The 19,060-nt window shown below is 34.6% G+C and overlaps 2 protein-coding genes across 3 annotated transcripts; both read right to left on the bottom strand.

Annotated features, from left to right (window-relative positions):
* Positions 1-479: 479 nt before the first annotated feature.
* On the bottom strand, positions 480-2,919 carry LOC146166578 (tyrosine-protein kinase SYK-like). Its single transcript, XM_083383784.1, has one exon. It carries the CDS (start codon positions 2,782-2,784, stop codon positions 979-981), a length of 1,806 nt encoding a protein of 601 aa, XP_083239910.1. The 5' UTR covers positions 2,785-2,919; the 3' UTR covers positions 480-978.
* Positions 2,920-5,065: 2,146 nt separating this feature from the next.
* On the bottom strand, positions 5,066-14,448 carry LOC146166577 (N-acetylgalactosamine-6-sulfatase-like). 2 transcript variants are annotated; one of them, XM_083390995.1, is made up of 15 exons: positions 14,314-14,448; positions 13,432-13,555; positions 13,060-13,134; positions 12,658-12,760; positions 12,006-12,149; positions 11,696-11,762; positions 11,503-11,630; positions 10,962-11,098; positions 9,753-9,859; positions 8,363-8,499; positions 7,854-7,956; positions 7,388-7,509; positions 6,960-6,962; positions 6,649-6,763; positions 5,066-6,149 (listed from the first exon to the last, which is right to left on the bottom strand). In XM_083390995.1, exons 1-15 carry the CDS (start codon positions 14,431-14,433, stop codon positions 6,063-6,065), a joined length of 1,572 nt encoding a protein of 523 aa, XP_083247121.1. In that variant the 5' UTR covers positions 14,434-14,448; the 3' UTR covers positions 5,066-6,062. The 2 variants fall into 2 exon arrangements, with proteins under 2 accessions (XP_083247121.1, XP_083247120.1); XM_083390994.1 differs by lacking the exon at positions 6,960-6,962.
* Positions 14,449-19,060: the final 4,612 nt, after the last annotated feature.

Below are 19,060 nucleotides of genomic sequence, written 5' to 3'. Positions count from 1 at the left end.
ACAGGGTAGAACTAGAAAACATTGCGTTGGAACGCAAACCACAGCAACACCTAAATATTAAAACAGTGTACTCGCTACCATCCGATTTATATATCGGGCGAGCACTACCACTTGTGATCGTTATCAAATGAATGAAGCTGACGTATTGCTAAATTTGATTGCATATTGAATCATTTTTCACCCGATCCGCCAAAAGTTAGTGCAGTTCTACAAAAAGGTCTGCGGCAGTTAAGGCATGTAATGACTAAAAGTCCTACTTTTAGACTTTGAGTTATTGGACAATGCACAAATTTGCATTTTTTTGTTTATTTTAGTTTTCTCGTTGATTTTTTATGTTTGTGTGGTAGTAGACTAGAGATACTGCACTTTGGGTTGGGGCTGTGGTAGGTTTGAAAATGTGGACTTTATTTTTAGTTTTAAACTGTTTTTTCTTAACCATATTTAAAAATACATATACATTAAAATAAATTTATTGCAGTATTAACAACAGAAATACGAAAATAGATATTTTCACTTCAAAAACTTCAAATAAAATACATCTTGATATGGAACCAAACTGATTTTAAACATACTGCTATTTACAAAGAAGTATTAAATGCATATATGAAAAGTCAAGCAAAATAAGATGTGAAAGAAAAACATGCACCTTTTTTTAAAATTCAACTTTTAAAGTTCAATGAAAAAAAACTGGAAGAAAAGAAGAACAATGTACGAATACATAGAAACAACATGATATTGCAAGACCAGCCATTTGCTAAAAGTTATTGTTATAATTGTGTAATGTCTAGCTTGGCAGAAAATATAACAAGATTTGGCAAAAAGTTAAATTAAGTAACATAGCAACTTAGTAACACAATAAGTATCTCCTACAGAACAAAAACGCAGCAACCATGCAATACTTTTTGGCAAATCAAAAATACAGTCAAAAAGTGCAAATTGAAGAATTTAATAGCAATAATAAAATCATTTATAAAACATTCATGTTTCTTGCATGTTTTGCAACTCAAGAAGAATGGTGCTGAAACAAGGCCTGTCATCAGGTTCTTCTGCCCAGCATTTTAACATAAGGTTGTGAGCTGCATCTGAGCAATATTCTGGCCGATGAAGCCTTTCGCCATTTTCTAGAGAGGCAACAATATCCCTACCGGTCAAACCATAATATGGTTTACCACCATAACTGAGTATTTCCCACATTGTAACACCATAGCTCCAAACATCACCTTTGGTGGTGAATTTGTAATATAGCAATGCTTCTGGTGCATACCAACGAAGGGGCCACGATCCTGGTCTGGCTGCCTTGTAGTAGTTTTCAGAGTCGCGTAACACTCGGGACATGCCAAAGTCTGATATTTTGGCAAAGTTTTCACTCACCAACAACACATTACGAGCAGCAAGGTCCCGATGCACCACATTCATGCTGGCAAGATATACCATTGCTTCACAGATTTGGATTAAAATCGTGAGCAGACGATTTTCTGGAAAAGAAGAGCTATTGTGTGGCCTAAGGAACTCAAGAACCGTTCCCAGGGGAGCAAATTCCAGGACAATCATAAGTTCATTGCACAAACTCGAAGCGTCACACACTGCCAGAAGTCTTACGATATAAGGGTGGTCCAGTTTTTGCATGATGGATGCTTCTTGAAGCAGCTCTGTCTTGTTTGATTGGATGTCGGACCCGGTAAGAGACTTGATAGCACATGGAATTGTTGTGCCCATGATTTGGCATTCACCGAGCTTAACACTCCCGAAATGACCTTTTCCTATTTCTTGGTAAATCTTAAGGTTGTCAATTGAAATGTAAAGGTCCTGTGCCACAGGTTCTTTGTGGCCCGGTAGATTTCTGTAAGGATGTTTAAACCCAATGCTGTCTCTCGCCAAAGATGATCTTTGAAATTTACTGAAAACGGGGTGAACTGTTGGGTCAGCTGTTTCCTTAAAACCGTACTCAGCTTTTTCAGCACTCTCATTTAATTCTGACCAGTTCATATCCAAGCTGTTTGAAGGTATGAATGATGAAAACTGTTTCGCCAGGCTGGAAGTGAATTTGCTAAAACCCTGTGAAATAGATCTTGACAGTCTTTTTTCTTTTGATGATTTTGCTGCTGTTGTTGACTCACCTGTAGTGTGACGACCTTTATGAGAAGAGCAGCCAGACTGGAGAACACACAGTAAACCATCAGGCTGTTCCTCTTTGTAATGTTCCACCAGGAGCTCCAGAGATTCAAACAGCCTTGTCTTTCCATAAACACAGTATTTCTGGCATTCTCCATCGAAGAGGATTCTATAGTGTTGTGGTTTTCCATTGCAAATCACACTGAGAACAAACAGCACTTCTTCTTTCTGTCTGACCAGGAATATACCATTCTTTTTGTTCTTCCTATATTCCTTGATCAGTCTTCTTTCATCCTCCTCTCTTGGAATGTTTCCATGGAACCAATCCTTTTTTTCGTGCGCGTTTTTTAACGCACTATTTTGGCTGTCAAAATGAACAGGGTGTTCCAGTTTCACCTTTAAATGACCTTTTTCGCGCATGTAGTGTTCACACAGGGCAACAGGCGTCGGGAACATTTTGAGCTGTTCAATATAGAACAGCTGCCCGCATTCTGAACGTTTAATGCTGTAGTGCAACACCGTTCCTTGGTATGCAACAGAAAGGGCAAACGGGTCTGCTGTTGAGCTGCTTTTTCTTAGTAGAAAGGAGCCGTCGCTTCGCATACTTAATGTTTTGTTCGCCGCAGCACGTGGCATGGATCCGAGGTAGTACGGCACGTTAGCGTAATCCATGTTGCGGGATTCACGTCATTAAGTGCTTTTTAATATATCCTACGAAAACAAGGAGAGGAAACAACAATTAAATTGTCGTTCCAAACGACCGAGTTAGTAATGACAACGTTTCATAACTGGTTCTTAGTAGATGAAATATTCTAATATATAAAACATGTTTTTTATCAATGTTTACTTATTAAGACCTATAAATATATTTATTTTAAAAAAATATCAAGACCTATAAACTTGTATTTTCAAAGAAATAGCCGCCTAACAAAAAACTTGGAGCGCCAGGTGCGCCGTGAGTTAAAATGGAAACACACTGCATTAAGCTAACTTTCCTATTTCCTCGCAACATTTCCAGTCGTTTTAATCACATGCGGTTGAATCATCTAAAGCTAAACAACACAGACAGTGCGATGTGTAACAGTAATATCATTTTCTATGTAACTTTGCCAAATTTAAAGTGCGAAATCTACAACAGTTAAATCGTAGTTCCTATTGGCCGAGTTAGTCATTAACCTAACATTTCGTTTTGCGTCACAACATGTCTGGTCGATTTTAAAAGTCAGTTTTGTCACATGCGGTTGAATCATCTCAAGTTGAACAACACAGACGGTGCGTTATGTAACAATCTTAAGGACTTTCCTTTCGCCCATTAAAAAGTACGAAATCTGCTTTCTTGCCAATTTATTTTACGCAAACGATTCTGGTTGCGTGTATCAAAATGTAAACAAAAGACCTCGAAACTGTTTCACTAAAAATCATCAACACTGTTTAAACATGAATATATACGTTTCACTTTATGAGATTGGATTGCTGGATTCACGCGAAATACAAAAACAACCTTTTAACGACTGCATTTGCTCCTTTCGTTACCTGCGCCTTTAGTCAAACATTTGCGTTCCGCAAAGCCTAAACAACTCTGATAACGAAATCAGTATTTGCTATAGGCCTACATACTTATTGCGCTAAAATCATTATCAGCGTCTTCAAAATAAACATAGATTTCGAATTTAAAAACGTCATCTGCATTTCGGCGAAATATGCGCAAAAACATGTTATAAACAAACTTATTCGCCGTACTGCGCCTTTAGGCAAACATTTGTTTTCAGCAAAGCTTAAAAGGCCCTAAAACCGAAATCAGTATTTGCTATAGGCCCCTACTTATTTATTGTTGCGCTAAAATCAGCATCTCCAAATCAAATATACGTTTTAAGTTAAAAACATAATCTGCTTTCAAGCGAAATATGCACAAAACAAACTCATTCCGCTTACTGCCCATTCAGGCGAATATTTGCGTTCCCTACTCTATTCGCCGAATACAACAACAGTCAAGCCTCGCGACCTCTTTACAGCTGAATGAATGCGAAAGCTAGCTGGGATCTCGAAACGACGAGAAGGTTGAGCTTATCCGCTTAAGGTGTAGTGTTGCCAGACAGTGCGTGGGTTGACAACTTCGTATTGTGCTGCTGTGTTTTGGTGACAAAGATCACCCGAGCGTGGTTTGAAGTTAGTCGTGCTTCTCGCTTTTCTCGAACTGCCAGCGCCAGAGTCTTTTTTTTATATAAATTATGGCTTTGGTGACCTCTTACTTATTTGATGAAAACCTCCTTTTCATCTTAATGTGTAACAGTAACCATAGGACAGATGTAGCTGCAGCAATATTTTAAGAAACCGTTGGAGAAATTTGTGAGACCGTGTTGGCCTCTTTAAACACCTTAAAAACATTTTTCAGCACTGTATCCCAGTTTGCTAGTTACAATTCCACCCCCATTATTCTTTAGGCAAAATGACAGTGTTTACGATTACAACAAAAGTAATTAACATCCTACTAAAACCGGTCTAGGCCTATATTATAAGTATTGTAAAATGCCGCCTTTTAATAGTTGCAATAAAAACAAGACAAAACTATTATCCCATGACCAAACTAACGTAGGCCTATTCAGTACTTCAAATTTAATGCTTATAATACTCTAACGAGTTTATCAATTTTATTAGATTAAAGTTATATTTTTACTAATGACATGATTTGGAGTTAAATTCTTTCATATGGACCTGACTTGGATTGGGATTTGACTTTCTATTCATTGCAGAGGTCCTGACTGGGACTTCTTTTTAAAGTGACATGTTTATAAACTGAGAACCACTGCAGTAAAGCCTACATGTTCATTCTTTGATTTTATGCGTTTAAACTCCGTTCACACCAAGTTAAAATTGTGTTATGATGCGAAATAACTGTATATATACCCCTTGCGATAAAGCACACGTTCGTTTCAAGTTTTCACATTTCTGTGTATTGCACAATTTCGTTATATGAAGGAAAACGAAAACATAAAAGGTGCAGATTAAAGTATCCGTATGAAACATTGCAAACAAATGAAAATTTATACCTGTGACAATTGCAACATGAAAAATAAAGATTTCGGTTACTGCATAACGCTATTAGTATTTTATCAAAAATCAGCAAGAACGATTTGTACAGTGTTTTACCCTTCAAAATTTATTTGGATAGCAATAACTAATATTTTGGGCGTAAAGTTTGGCCGTACAACCCGAAATCAAAGTACTTTATTTCTGTAATTAATACCAAATTGATGAAGTCGGACCGTGAAAATATAGCGTTTTCGCGTTGTGATGCTAAAATATGCTTTAGCGTTCAAAGGTTTCTTTCGACAGTTAATTCGCTTGTTACAAATTTAAAAAACTTAGTTAACAAGGTTGAAATCGTTACGTTATATCACAAGTCATTCATGGAATGAAATACACATCCAAAAAATTGAAAATCGATCGGCACCGAAACGTATCAGACGATGACCGATACTAACACTGGATATCGGGTATTTGTTCGATCTGATATTATCGGACATCCTCAGTGGTGAACAGTTTTTTAATAGAAAAGAAAAATGAAGAAAATGAAATGTTTTTTAACAGTGTGGGGATTTTTTTTTATAATAAGAATAAATGATTATATAGGCTTTACGGGACAAAAATATCCAGCAAAATGATGAAAAAAATGAACAATTAAAGGTACTTCTACTGTTTTCCTTCCACAGCATTTTATTTAAAAAACTTAAGGTTAGTTTTCGGCAAAATAGTAGTCTTGCAATTCAAAATTACCTTAATTATAAAATAAATGAAGAGACATTATGGTAATCACTATTGAGCATGATCAAATACATCTATTCAGCAATTTGAAATAGTCAGGATACGGCAAAATGATATTATGGGATGTGAAATTTTAATATGCAATATATATTTCCTCCAAAGAATTTGAAAAAAATGAACTGTTTTAATCAATGTGGCCAAACACACTTTATTTTGTCAGATTTCGGTATGTTGAGGCACTTTCCAAGTTTTTCGCATCCATTCGGTGCCCAATTCTAAAAATAAATATTAGTTTGTCCAATAATAAAAACAAAAATTAAATAATTTTAAAATTGATCTTGATAATGAATCTGGAAGCCAAAAAGGTCGGTCGACAACATCTTGATAAAAACGTTTTCGATACACACAGTTAATCTGATTGAAATATATATTATACAAACCTTACTTGCGTAACAAAACGTCGTAATCAAGATGCTGTCGATTTGCTCGACCTACATGGCTTTAAAATTTGTTTCAGCTATAATAAAGATCCTGGCATAGTGTACCAGTGATTTTCAAATTAATATTACTCTGCATAATAAATCCTATGAACAAATAATGCTGCAAGTTTGAAATAAATTTTTCTAAAGTTGCTAACCTGGAACTAATAATTATTAATCTACATTATTATACATACGTGCATAGCATAGTGTGGGCTTTTTTTAATTTTTAAAATTAATATTAGTCTGCACAATAAATCCTATGAACAAATAAATGCAACTTTATTATACTTACCATCACTGCATCGTCACACCAATCAAACTGTGGGGCTCCGGGTTTCAGATTTTTCAAATGATTTTCAACAAGGCCATTGATAACTTTCACTGCGTGGTCGTATTCTTCGCCCGGCCTGACAACAAAATACAGCTTGTGAACAGGTGCACTGAATGGCAATGAAAATTACCAATATCAAGTTAATATTAAAAATCATTTCGCAATATTACACTGACAAATATAAATTGTTTGTTTAAAAAAATGACTGTAAGTAACGTAAGAAAAATGCCATATCAACTACCCAAGAAAAGAATGAAACTTTCTCTATTCACGATCTTGGCTGCGGAGTCGGAGTCGAGACTCGAGTAAGACTATACGTAACAGTACCCGAGTGCTCATTCCGACGTGCGCATGCGCAGAACCAAATTTCAAAACTGTAATAAGGCCGCATATGTCAACTGTAAAGGTGGAATAAACTATCGTGAAATATTTCAAACCATGTATCCTGGCTGGATGAGTTGTATTTTTAACCGACTCCGCAGCCCAGTTCACAGCATATTAGCCGAAATAATATTGCTCTTTACAGTTTAAATACAACGTAAAAACAGCAAAAAATGTTCTAATTAATGCCTAGATATTTCCATAACACAATTAAGCATTTCTTATAGACAAACACATGCGGACAAAAGTGTACATAATTCAACAATAAATCTATAAGGAGTATCCGACATTTTGACTTAATATTATATAAATGTAATACTTCATTGGGTAGTGCTCGCTTGGATCTCTGCCAAGATTGAAAACCACTGGATTCAAAGTACGGTTGACTTGCTCATGTGTGGTGACATTTTCCAGGTACTCGCCCCTGCAAAATGTTACCCCCTGAAAAGTAGAAGTAAGACGCTTTACTTGATTCGTGTTAAGAAGCCTAAAAATGGATAGAAAAGCGTAATGGGTCGGGTGAAACGATATCATTTTATAAAAGACGTTGCGATACACACAGATCGGACGACTACCAAACTACAAGTAGTCAGCGGAAAATCCATCCCTACTACCAGGCATGGTGTACTAATTAGAAGCTGTTCAGGGACCTATTTTATCTAAAGTTGCGGCTACCTAGGTAGGATGCATTTATCAAAGAATTAAAGTGGTGCTGTTACATTCCCTAAAAAAATGCATCAGGTAGAGGACTGTCTTCCCGCACAAAGTTCTGTTACCCGAATTACCTTGTTGTATTCTTCCAACGAATTTGTCCACGTCCAAAGATGTGCTTTGTGTATTCCATACCTTACCGCAAACAACGCGTTCCCTCTGTAGTGGTAAATAGGCCTACAAACAAATAGGACTTTTCGAGCATAGTTTAACTCAATTAAAATGAATCCCTGAAAGGATGTATCAGTAGTAACAACTTGAATATTTATTTTACACATGTGCGCCTTTTTTAAATGATTAGATTAAGTGGCCGAGTAGAAATTTTTTAAACAGGAAAAGCGTCACCACATTAAAAACGATGTAAACAACACAAACTAAAAAAGTAGCTTATTTAAGTTTATTAAAAACGGGTTCACTTACTTTGTTTCCATTTTCTCTAGGTTTAGGACTAAATAGTTTTTCTATACTTTTTTACAGAGCCCAGAATCCACCTTTAGAACCACTGGGTTAGGCTTTTAAACCAATCGCTCAATAATAGTAGCATCTACCACTTATATAACAAGCCACAAAAACTATGTCTTACCTGTCAAAGTCATCGCCTCCGACCAGTATATTTTTCAGGCTCACACCGTCAATTATTCTGTCGTCAGGACCTTGTATGCCAGCCAAATCCAGGGCGGTCGAGAACCAGTCCATTAAACTTCCAACTTGGTGACTAATCTTTAATAAAAGACAAAGGAGTTTAAATGTTTTTCAACGAACCCTTTTTTCCTACTCTTCAAAATTTAAGCAGCGATATGTCTAGTACACGTTTGCTACTTGATAAACTGGATTGATCAAATTACTAAATTATAAAGTAAAATAATTATCTTATAATTTTTTTTTAGTAAATTAATATAATAATCGTTTGGAAAAAATTCATCCTATACTTTTGTACCATGTTATATGAAAATAGCAAATATCAAGTTTAGTCAAACAGTTACTGTTGATAATTTATATTTTTTTTAATATGTTTTTTTTGAAAAAAATGCTCTTCGCTTCTTAGGTACGGAGATGCAGTTAGGAAGCTGGATTATGGTGTTAGTCTCGTATTGCAAGAATTAGGGAAGCTTGGTTTGGATAAAAAATTACCTTTGAGGCCGACTTTTGTTTTTTACAGGGGTGCTTACAATTTTCCGCTTACTATGACGTCAATATATGCCCGCTGAAAGATTGGTTTATATGTGAAGTAAAATAAATTCAACATTTGGTGTTAAATACTTTTATTGTATGATTAATGAGAAAAAAATTGTTGTTGAATCAGGGAATGTCACTTCATGGTCCGGACGATTTCGTTATAAATAAAAATATCTGCAAACGTTCGTATTAATAACCCAAACAACTTGAAAGCAATAGCTTATTAGGGCAGGTATTTTGCTGAATTGCGTCACAGTAAATAATGCTAAATATAGTTAAACATTTAGAGTCCCAAATTACACGTATCAAATGAATTAGGCTTTATTTTACCGAAATATTTATCACTATTCAGGGGGTTTTGGCACCAAAAGTTTTTGCGACAATGCACTAATTTGACTAAACAAATCTACATAAGAATAAGTTTAATAATACTTGACCCACCCGAACCCAAACACTAACCAGCACTCTAACTCAAATATTGTGCGTCGATTTAATAATTACATAAACGCTTTAAAATGTAGTAATGGTTTAATCGAAGATTTTATGGAACACTTTCATATGAACTCGCAGCTATAGCTCTACAAAGCAACATTCCAAAACTCGGCGGTCATGTAAAGTAGTATTTTGCAGCCAGTACATAATAAAGACTCTTTTCCAGTAAGTTTTTTACATTGGGTAATGTAACTATATATTACTTTGGCTTTTTTAAATGCTACCTTATGTATTTGAACGTAAACACAAAACTAGACAAGAACATAATTGCCTTGGAACTGTAACACAATTATAACTGTGCTCACTTGCTGTGGTTTTACAATTCCAGGACCCCAGGCAATTGTAGGTTCTCTGATTCCGCCTTCAAATGTGGTTTCTTTGCCACACAGGAAAGGCCCGTTGCTTCCTACGCCTTTTCTCATAAAGAAACAACATTTTTGGAAAAGTTATTATGTTATGTAGCCTAATAAAAAAATTAAGCCAAAAAGGTCGAGTAAATCGACATCAACTTGATTAAGACGTTTCGATACGAACTTGTATCATCATCAGTTAATGTGACTGAGAAGTAAATTAAAGCATTAATTGTGAAAGGTTGTACGCAATATATATCACTCAGAGTTTCTATTATATACAAGTTTGTATTAAATCGTGGTTATTAAGAATATGTCAGTTTACTCGACCTTTTTGGCTTTAAACTTTAGTATCTAGCTGCACTACACATTTGTACATAGGGTACCTTAGTATGCTATTTATTTTGGAGAAACAATATTATAAATTAATTAAGTAGAAATAATTTTGTATCTTACGAAAAAATATATAAACAATTAAAAAAACTTGTTATGTTATTTTGACAGGAAATAATATTAAAAGCAAAACAAACTATCAAACAGTAACACAATTTCAAACTTATCCAATCTGAAAATTCATGTTGTTATCTTGTTTGACACAAAATGAATTGCTTTGTCGTTGTTGTTTTTTGGGATTTTTATCAGGGCTGGGGAGCCGGAGCCGGAGCTAAGCATTTTCTCTGGAGCCAGAGCCGGAGCCGGAGCCATTGTTATTATTTTTGTGGAGCTGAAGCCGGAGCCGGAGCCATTTTTATTATTTTTGTGGAGCTGGAGCCGGAGCCAGTGCCATTTTTATTATTTTTGTGGAGCTGGGGCCGGAGCCGGAGCCCTTTTTATTATTTTTGTGGAGCTGGGGCCCTTTTTCAATTTGTAGTGCTAAAGCTAAGAAATTATATTTTGTTCCATCTCCAACGTTAGTTAGCCAAAAGCAATTTTAAAACTGGCCATTGAATAAGTGACTACTGGCACCGGAGCTGGAGCCGGAGTCATTGGGTGTGTGTTTGATGGCTCCGCAGCTGGAGCTGGAGCCAAAGGATTGAGTTTTACGACTCCGGAGCTGGAGCCGAAGCCATTTAATAATTGTCTGATGGCTCCGGAGCTGGAGCCGGAGCTAATGCTATTTTACGGTGGCTCCCCAGCCCTGATTTTTATGACTATTATACTCACTTTCTGCAGCACTGAACATTGTTGCTCCATTGTCAGAAGAAAAGAAAACCAAAGTGGTTTTGTCCAAACCAAGCTTCTTTAGTTCTTGCAAAATGAGACCAACACCATAATCCAGCTCCCTAACTGCATCTCCGTACCTAATATAACACGGTACAAATGTATAGATTTTTTTCCAAACCATTATTATATTAATTTAGTCAAAATAATTAATAAGATGGCAGTAAAAAGTTTAAAAAAAATTGAAAAAAATTTTCCGATGAAATGTAAGTAAGTGTTTGTAAAATAAAATAGGTCATTGCTGTGATAAATTAAACAAATATATAAGTTTTTAAAGAAACAAAACTCAACAATTTAAAGCTAGAATATTTTTTTAACGAATTCATACTTTAATTAAATAAAAAGCTGTTAAAGGCTCTTCACCTATTTTAATTTATAAACAAACAAGTTAATTTAATTTTTTGTTGGGATTTATTCAAAAAGGGAACATCTGGCTCAATGATTACAATTTCATCTAATTCGGCAAGTACCAATAAAAGCATACCCCCCTCTGCGGCTCGTTCCACGAAACATCGGAGAAGAATAGACGGGGGCGTGGGTTGCATCTGGGGCCCAATACAGAAAGAACGGCTCCCCAGATCTGCTTTTCTCTTGAATGAACTTCACCCCTTCCTAGAACATATTTTCATGGTTGATTAAAAAATGAAAAAAAACAGCTCATACACAAAGATTGCTACCTTAATATACAGCTGGGTAAGATTAGATGAGTAGGTTTTGTGGTCAATTGGAAACTCTTCGTAATACCTGAAAACAAATTATTTTGTGAAGAAATTATTATTTCTGAAAAAAAAAATTTTTTTTAGTATATGACAAAATCTGTTTTTTTTTTGTGGTTCATTAAAATGTTACGGAACATTTAGCTTCTATGTATTCTTTTTTTATTATAACTGTTTTTTGGATAGTAAGAAAATGCAACAAGAACCTTTGTAAACAATTGTTGCCAAATAAAAACATATTGATCAATAAACACGTTAACCCATAACTTACCTTCCTATCATTTCAGTTCCGTTATATACAGGAATGTTTGGCTTTGTTTTGTCATCATAGGGACCAAAGTGACAATTGGGAGACCCGACCCATTCATCAAATCCATGTTTGAGGGGAAGATACTGTTCCTGGTGGCCCAGGTGCCTGAACAAAAGACAAAACACACAAATATATAAATATAAAGTGTAGCGATCCAATTGTCTACCAAATGACTTCATTAGATAAAATCAAAACATTCAAAGGTGTTTTTCATGGTTATCGGGCTAAAATTTGATTTGGAGTTAAAATAGTTTAGTTACCTCCAGTTGTGAACATAGTTTTTCAGATAAATTTAAAGGTAAAAAATCACAACTTTGAACTAGAATTATTCATGGAAAAATTCCTATAAAAAATGGATATCGGATCGGCACCGATTACACCCTAGTAACGGATGAGTACCGAAAATCTCTCTCTATATATATCTGTCAACTGCATGTTGAACACATAATTTAATTTGCATAAATAGAAATGACAGTCAAACAACATCTATATAGTTGACTAACTAGTTAAATATGTAGTGATACCAGACATAAAAGTTCCATGTAACGATAAAAAAAAACATTACTACATGAATCAAGCCTAATTTTACAGTAGATATTTGATCACAACATACCATTTTCCAACTAGCTTTGTTGCGTATCCTGCATTCTTTAGAAGCTCCGGCAAAAGTATTTCAGAGTCAGGTATTCCCCCAACTATGTTTTGTGGTGTGTATCCTGATAATTTACAAAAAAGGTTAAACTTTATCAAATTTAAACTTTAAAACAGTTTAAATATATATATTTCAATTATGTTTTAAAATTTGGTTGAAATTCCCACTAGGCATTATAAATTCCAATTTTTTTTAAAAACTGAAGTTAGACTTACATTTGACATTTAAGGGTGATACTATGATATGCTGTGTAATAATATATATAATAAAAAAAATAATAGAAGTTAAGCATATTTAAGGTGTAACTGTACATATTATACTTTTAAATCAAAAATTAAATTTAAAATCAAAAATTTAAATTACCATTATGGCCATGGTAGTTGCTTGTGTAAAACCCATTCCTAATAGGCAATCTTCCAGTGAGCAAAGCAGCCCTTGCTGAAAGTACATAGCAACAAAATCTTGTAAAATTAACAAATAGTTATATCTGTACCGTAATATTTTTGTTAAATTTTAAAAGGTAAAAAATTGGAAAGGCACAACTGACTTTCAGCTAGATTCATAACATTGCATTGAAACACTAAATAAATTACACTTTGAGTATCCACATTTAAAAAATCATGTCTTGGTTTATACAAATATAGTCTTCCCACAAAATTAGTGCCAAAAACTTTAAGGTCACTAATTTAGTAATATATACTCATTATTGTAAACCTTAGGTAGATAAATATTTACATGGAGAACACAGCGGATTTGCACTGTAGAAGTCGGTAAAAATCATCCCTTCTCTGGCCATTTGATCAAGGTTTGGAGTTTCCATCGAGGGTTCGCCAAACACACCCAGGTCACCCCAACCCATCTGTCAAAAAATATATTGCCGAAATTGGAGTGTATATTTTACAACCTTATCAATACACGAAAAAAACAGGAAAATAGTTTGAAAATAAATGTCAAACACAAATGGGCCGAGTAAATTGACATGATCTTTTAAAAGACGTTTTGATAAGCAATTGTAACATCATCAGTTAGTGTGACCGATTACTATACAACCTTACTTATAAAAGGTGGAACGCAATAATTGTCTTTCAGAATTTCTGATTGTTTGGAGCGCATTAATTAGCATTTCAAATGATGAATTGAGTTCCACCATTTATAAGTAAGGTTTGAATTATTAAATTTCAACTAATGATGAAACAAGTGCGTTTTAAAACATCTTTGTTAAAATGATGTGGATTTACTCAACATATTTGATCGTTTTAACATTCCTTTTTAAGCTACATTACAGAGCCAAGTATAGTGTTGCTAGAAAAGAACCATTTTTTTTAAATCAAGCCATTAAATGTTGAAGAAATCAACATGATTTTGACTAAGAAGTTAAGAAATGAGCTTGTATTATTTTTAGTTAATGTGACTGAGAAGTAATTTAAGCATCACTTAATAAAAGCTTGGCACTATTGTTATGATGTCGATCTACTCGATCTTTTTGGCTTTGCAATTCATTTTCAAGCTACATTACAGATCTGTGCATAGTGTACCCAAAGAGATGCTTTTGCACATGCATTTGCAACCGTTAGACATGAAGTTTGTGTTGTTTTACATGAAAAAACACTCACGTACATCGTCCATCAGCATGTAGATGAAGTTTGGCTTGGGCTGCCCTTTAACAAACTCAATTGCACTATTTGATTTCACCACAGTTAGCAGCACAAAAGAAATTAATTTGACAAAACAAACCATTGTACATTTGCATCAATTGCTAAAGAAGTAAACATATAGTGATAAGATTTGTTTTATTTTTAACCTAAGTGTTTTACAGGATGCTAGACTAAACCATTGAAAGGTGTCACTACAAGGTAAACTATTTTCTCTGCAAAATTTGTTTTATCGTGCAACACTTTACAAAGTATATAAGCCACGAAATACCATTTTTTACATAAGTTTCCGTAACATAAAATACTATTTTACTGTTACATCTTTTATTAACTCAGCTTTAACTATGGCCTAATAAATATAATACTCAAATGTCACAAAGCAAACAAAATTCCATAAATCTGGATTTTTAGAGAACCTATATACACATAGTTACTGAGTAAAGAAAAAGTTAATAATTAATAAAACTAAACGGATCCCAAAAACCCAAATCTTTGCACAGAAACCAAACATATCAAATTTAAACTTTGAAGGCTTTATTTGTAATTTCTTTTAAAGTTTAATAGTATTGGATTATTTCCAACAACAGAAACAATTTAAACTGTTGTTAAAGTATAATGCTTAGAGGTAACGCACAGGATTAAATCTCATTGATTCCAACAATTTATTCTTCAAAATATTTCGTGTTTAAAGAGTTCTTTGAATGCAGCCTAAAAACTACCTGAAAACCACATTGGAAACTTTAAATATTATACAGCAATTTGATTGATAGCTTAAAATTGAGCAGCGTTATACAGTGACTTGTGAAATTTCCATCTTTGTAATTAAATTACTACAAAAAAACTGAGTATGTTTGCTTGGCTTTTGGGGGCTGAACGTATTCCACAAAACACGCGGCTAAGTACTTGCCAAGAGGGCAACTTTTAAGGCCAAACTTTTAATGCTGTATTAGAATCCTACCACTTATTTACAGCAACATAACAAGTTGTTAAAATTGAAATTGCAAGGAAGAAATAAACCTGGGAGAATAAATATAATATTAATACTTGACCCACCCACCTAAACCCAAACGCTTACACACACCCTAACCCAAATAATATTAGCAATAAAATGCCCACGGCAAAAATGTTGTATGTAGGATTCTAGACAAGCACCAATATTTTTTCCTGTTCTTCATTGGCGTTTCAAAACTAATTCGTTGGCTTGGCTGTTTTGTTTACTTTTGCCAAATATAATTTATTTGTTTTTTTCCTAAGATCTTTTCTAGCCAGGTTGTTTCCCTAACACGTGAACAAATTATATATGTTTTTACAATGAACCCGTATTCACTTAATTTAAAAAAAATTGTAGTTAAATAACTGTAAAATATATTTCATAATTATGCACTCCGCACGGTTTGGAGCTTTTAACTTTTATTCATTTTTCTTTGTTATTCTACTTTTTCAACAACTTTATTTAGTGTCGGGCTTATGCTATCATGTCGCATGCATAAAATATTACCCTTAAAGTCTCTCTCAGAAGTTTAGACCTTTAAACTAAATAAAAATTTCATAAATATGTCAATTACCTCAATTAAGCCAATGTGGTGCGGCTTAGCCTCTATAGGCTATCTCATATGTAGGCTAAACTGCCGACTACTAGTAGTAGTAGGCCTACGGTAAGCATTTTAGTTTATTTCATACAAAAGGACGCAAAATAGAAGGAAAGCAAAGAGCCCAAAGGATTCTTTTCCAATGACAGGCCGGCCTCTGATAAAGATAGATATAGAAGTGTATAAGAAGACACCAGAAGAAGGTTAATAATAGAAAATAAGAGGAATATCGTTTAGCAGATAAAGTTACCGCAAGAGAGAGCTACAGAGTCACTACACCTCTATAGTCCAGATCTGCATAGTTTAAAACAAAAAGAGGTTATAATCTCTTTGGTTCAAAATAGTACAAAGGTCGAGGTAATACCGACATGGTACTATTTTGTGTATAATGCGATGTTGTCGAATAAATAGAAAAAATTAAACACAACTCCTTCAGCTGAATCCCCACCGGTGAGACAAAAACGCTTTAAAGCAGACCGATCGAGACTAATTAGGTGGAACGCTGCTTCTTTGGTTGGCGCGTCTCCACCGACCAGACTTGACGCAAATCTTACGCACAGCAGATAGACAAGACTAAAGATGTTTTTTTACGGGTTTTCGAAGGTTTTATGTTAGAAATTTTATTTTGAAAGGTTCAGCAGATATTTTTTTAAAATTATTATGGAAATATAATACTGGAACGGTTGAAAAGCCTTTTCAAGTTTGTTTTAATTCTAATTTTGCATACGTTTAAAGGCTGCTTATATATTTTCTAACTTTAATCAACCCTAATACAATTTTAACTTTAGAAATGCCAACCTTCGGCAAAAACATATTTTTACAAAATTCTTGCACAATTTTGAAATTTATCGTCATGTTTAAATACAGTGCAAAATTGTTCGGGTTTTACATTTTTTTTTGATGAATTAGGGTAGCAACCGAAAGGTCTTACTGAAAGTTTCCTATTCTAAAAATGTAACAGAAAGAAGCATAGCTTCTGAATAACATTTTCAGCCGATTTTTGCACGGCGCAAAACGAACCCCAGGAGGGGCAAAACACATCACCCTAATAAAAAATAATTGAAATGCCTTGTTGTGTGGAAAAAACAGGATTCAGGTTTAAGGGGTGTATAATTTTTTTTTATAGATATATTGTCACAAGTTACGTCACAACATGACGTTATGATCCGATTAATGTATTCATGGCACCTTACAGGTTTAATATTTTACAAAAGTAGGCTAAAACACACAATAAAACCAAATCAGCACTATGCGTAAGTAGAATGGCATCAATATATAAGTTACATGGTAAGAAATAGGCCGTGTATTTCTCTTATACTATATACCAACTCGTAGTATTAGTATTAAAACAAATAACGATATACTATTTTGACAACAGTTCTTTTATGATTGTTTGGAAGTTTTTGATTGGTTGATCGAAGTAAAATAATGATATGTTCGGTAATTTTATACCAGTTTAAAAATGTCTTACTGAAAATATAATAAAAAACAAACAGTGAAGGTTTTAAGTTGAGTAACACTAGTATAATAACGGCCTGTGAGGGGTCCATTTTGCATTGATGCAACGTTTTGCATGGTTACTAACATATCAATTTATTGTCCTGTTTTAAGTATACAGTAAGTGCAAGTGCGTTTTTTTCTTTGTGTTGTGTCTATTCAAAAATTATCTCTTGGTCTATTTGATGAACAAATAGTCTATTTAGTGCAAAGAAAAGCAGTTAATAACCACCGGCTCATACTATATCCATAGCAATTCTACCCATTCTTCTACCAAGACGTTAAAACAAAAAATTCTCAAAGAAAAAGGGCGTTCTTTTGTTCTAAAAAAATTGGCAGACACATTATTGGCCTTCATTCAGGCAAGTCGAGTTGTCGAACCGTTGTTACTTTACACGAAGCAGTGTGCTAGTCGGCGTAGTAGAAAAAAACAAGTTGATAGTGCTGACTATTTCATGCACAGTGGTGCACATTTTACTAGAAGGACAGAATTCTTATCAGTCTGTAATCTTGACCTACATCAAGGTTTTAGTTTTTCTATACGCGTTTCAAAGCCAAACCTTAAAATATTTGACGTGCCTGTAATAAATTTTAATTGACAATGTTTTTCACAATTAAAAATGGGTCTAATTAAAGCAAGAACGCAGTTAAATGCTTCTACGAAGTGGTGAAACGTATATTGTTCATAGTTTTAGGGTATGCATGCCGCCTTTAAGACGCTACTTACCAGATGATTAAATAAGATTTGCGCAAAAAAATCTTTACGTGGTTAATATACCAAACAAAGTATGACGTACAGCATTATGGCTGGTTTTTGAAAAGGTTGCAGGCCGGATGACTTACATTGGTGGGTCGTATTTTGCGAGCTCACAACCTAAGTTTATATTTCTGTAGGTGTAAACGTACACTTCTCCAAGCTGCAAGTTTCGCGCATATAGTTTAGTGAACCTAAACTTTGCAGCTAAACCGAAAAGAAAAGTTATTTAGGCCTTTTCCCGGTCGTGGCCTAATGATTTCGGTAGGCAAACTGTGAAGCGTGGATATTGCAACAAGCTGTACATCTATACAAATTGCTGCTTGCAATATTGTGGCTAGCCCGTTCAAGGATATGCTTTTACCAGTGGACAGATATCCGGAGGGCATTTGGCAGGTGCTATATAAAACCTCTCCATTAACTACTATAAAATATCCGCGGACATTTTGTAGCTTGCAAATGCGGTTGAAAGCTCGCGAATTACTACCGCTAAACAGAAACCATCAAATTCTCAGAAAGTTGTCGCGCAGGCAGAACCACTAAGGCAAAAGCAAAACGTTTTGCGTTGGTCTTGTCAGCTCAATATAGTTCCAAAATATTTTGAAGCGAGCTTAAATAGTGGCAGAAGTACACGAGTTGGCTCCATGTTAACAACGCGTCAGTTTTCGCCTTATAATCAACTGGCGGTCGACTAACTTAATGCAGTTGCAAAGACATTTTTTAAATGTCCGAGAGAGTTTTTTTGTTGACAGCCCTAATTTCATTTTAATTTAATTCAAAGCAGCTGAAAACAAATCGAGTGATCCAAATTTAGATGCAAGTGAAGTTAACAAGGCTCTATCTCTAAGAAGGCTTGCTTAACAGCCCTGTGG

Source organism: Ascidiella aspersa, chromosome 1 (genome assembly GCF_963924565.1).
Source record: "Ascidiella aspersa chromosome 1, kaAscAspe10.2, whole genome shotgun sequence".
NCBI classification, from domain to species: Eukaryota; Metazoa; Chordata; class Ascidiacea; order Phlebobranchia; family Ascidiidae; genus Ascidiella; species Ascidiella aspersa.
This window is presented reverse-complemented; position numbering and strand designations above follow the sequence as displayed.

Excerpts from the sequence above, each read along its gene's own strand:
- LOC146166577 (XM_083390995.1), bottom strand. The coding sequence starts at position 14,433 with ATGGTTTGTTTTGTCAAATTAATTTCTTTTGTGCTGCTAACTGTGGTG. Across the intron at positions 13,556-14,313 it reads TCTACATGCTGATGGACGAT|ATGGGTTGGGGTGACCTGGG; the intron begins GTACGTGAGTGT and ends ATTTTTTGACAG. Across the intron at positions 7,957-8,362 it reads GGAGGCGATGACTTTGACAG|GCCTATTTACCACTACAGAG; the intron begins GTAAGACATAGT and ends ATTTGTTTGTAG.
- LOC146166578 (XM_083383784.1), bottom strand. The coding sequence starts at position 2,784 with ATGGATTACGCTAACGTGCCGTACTACCTCGGATCCATGCCACGTGCT.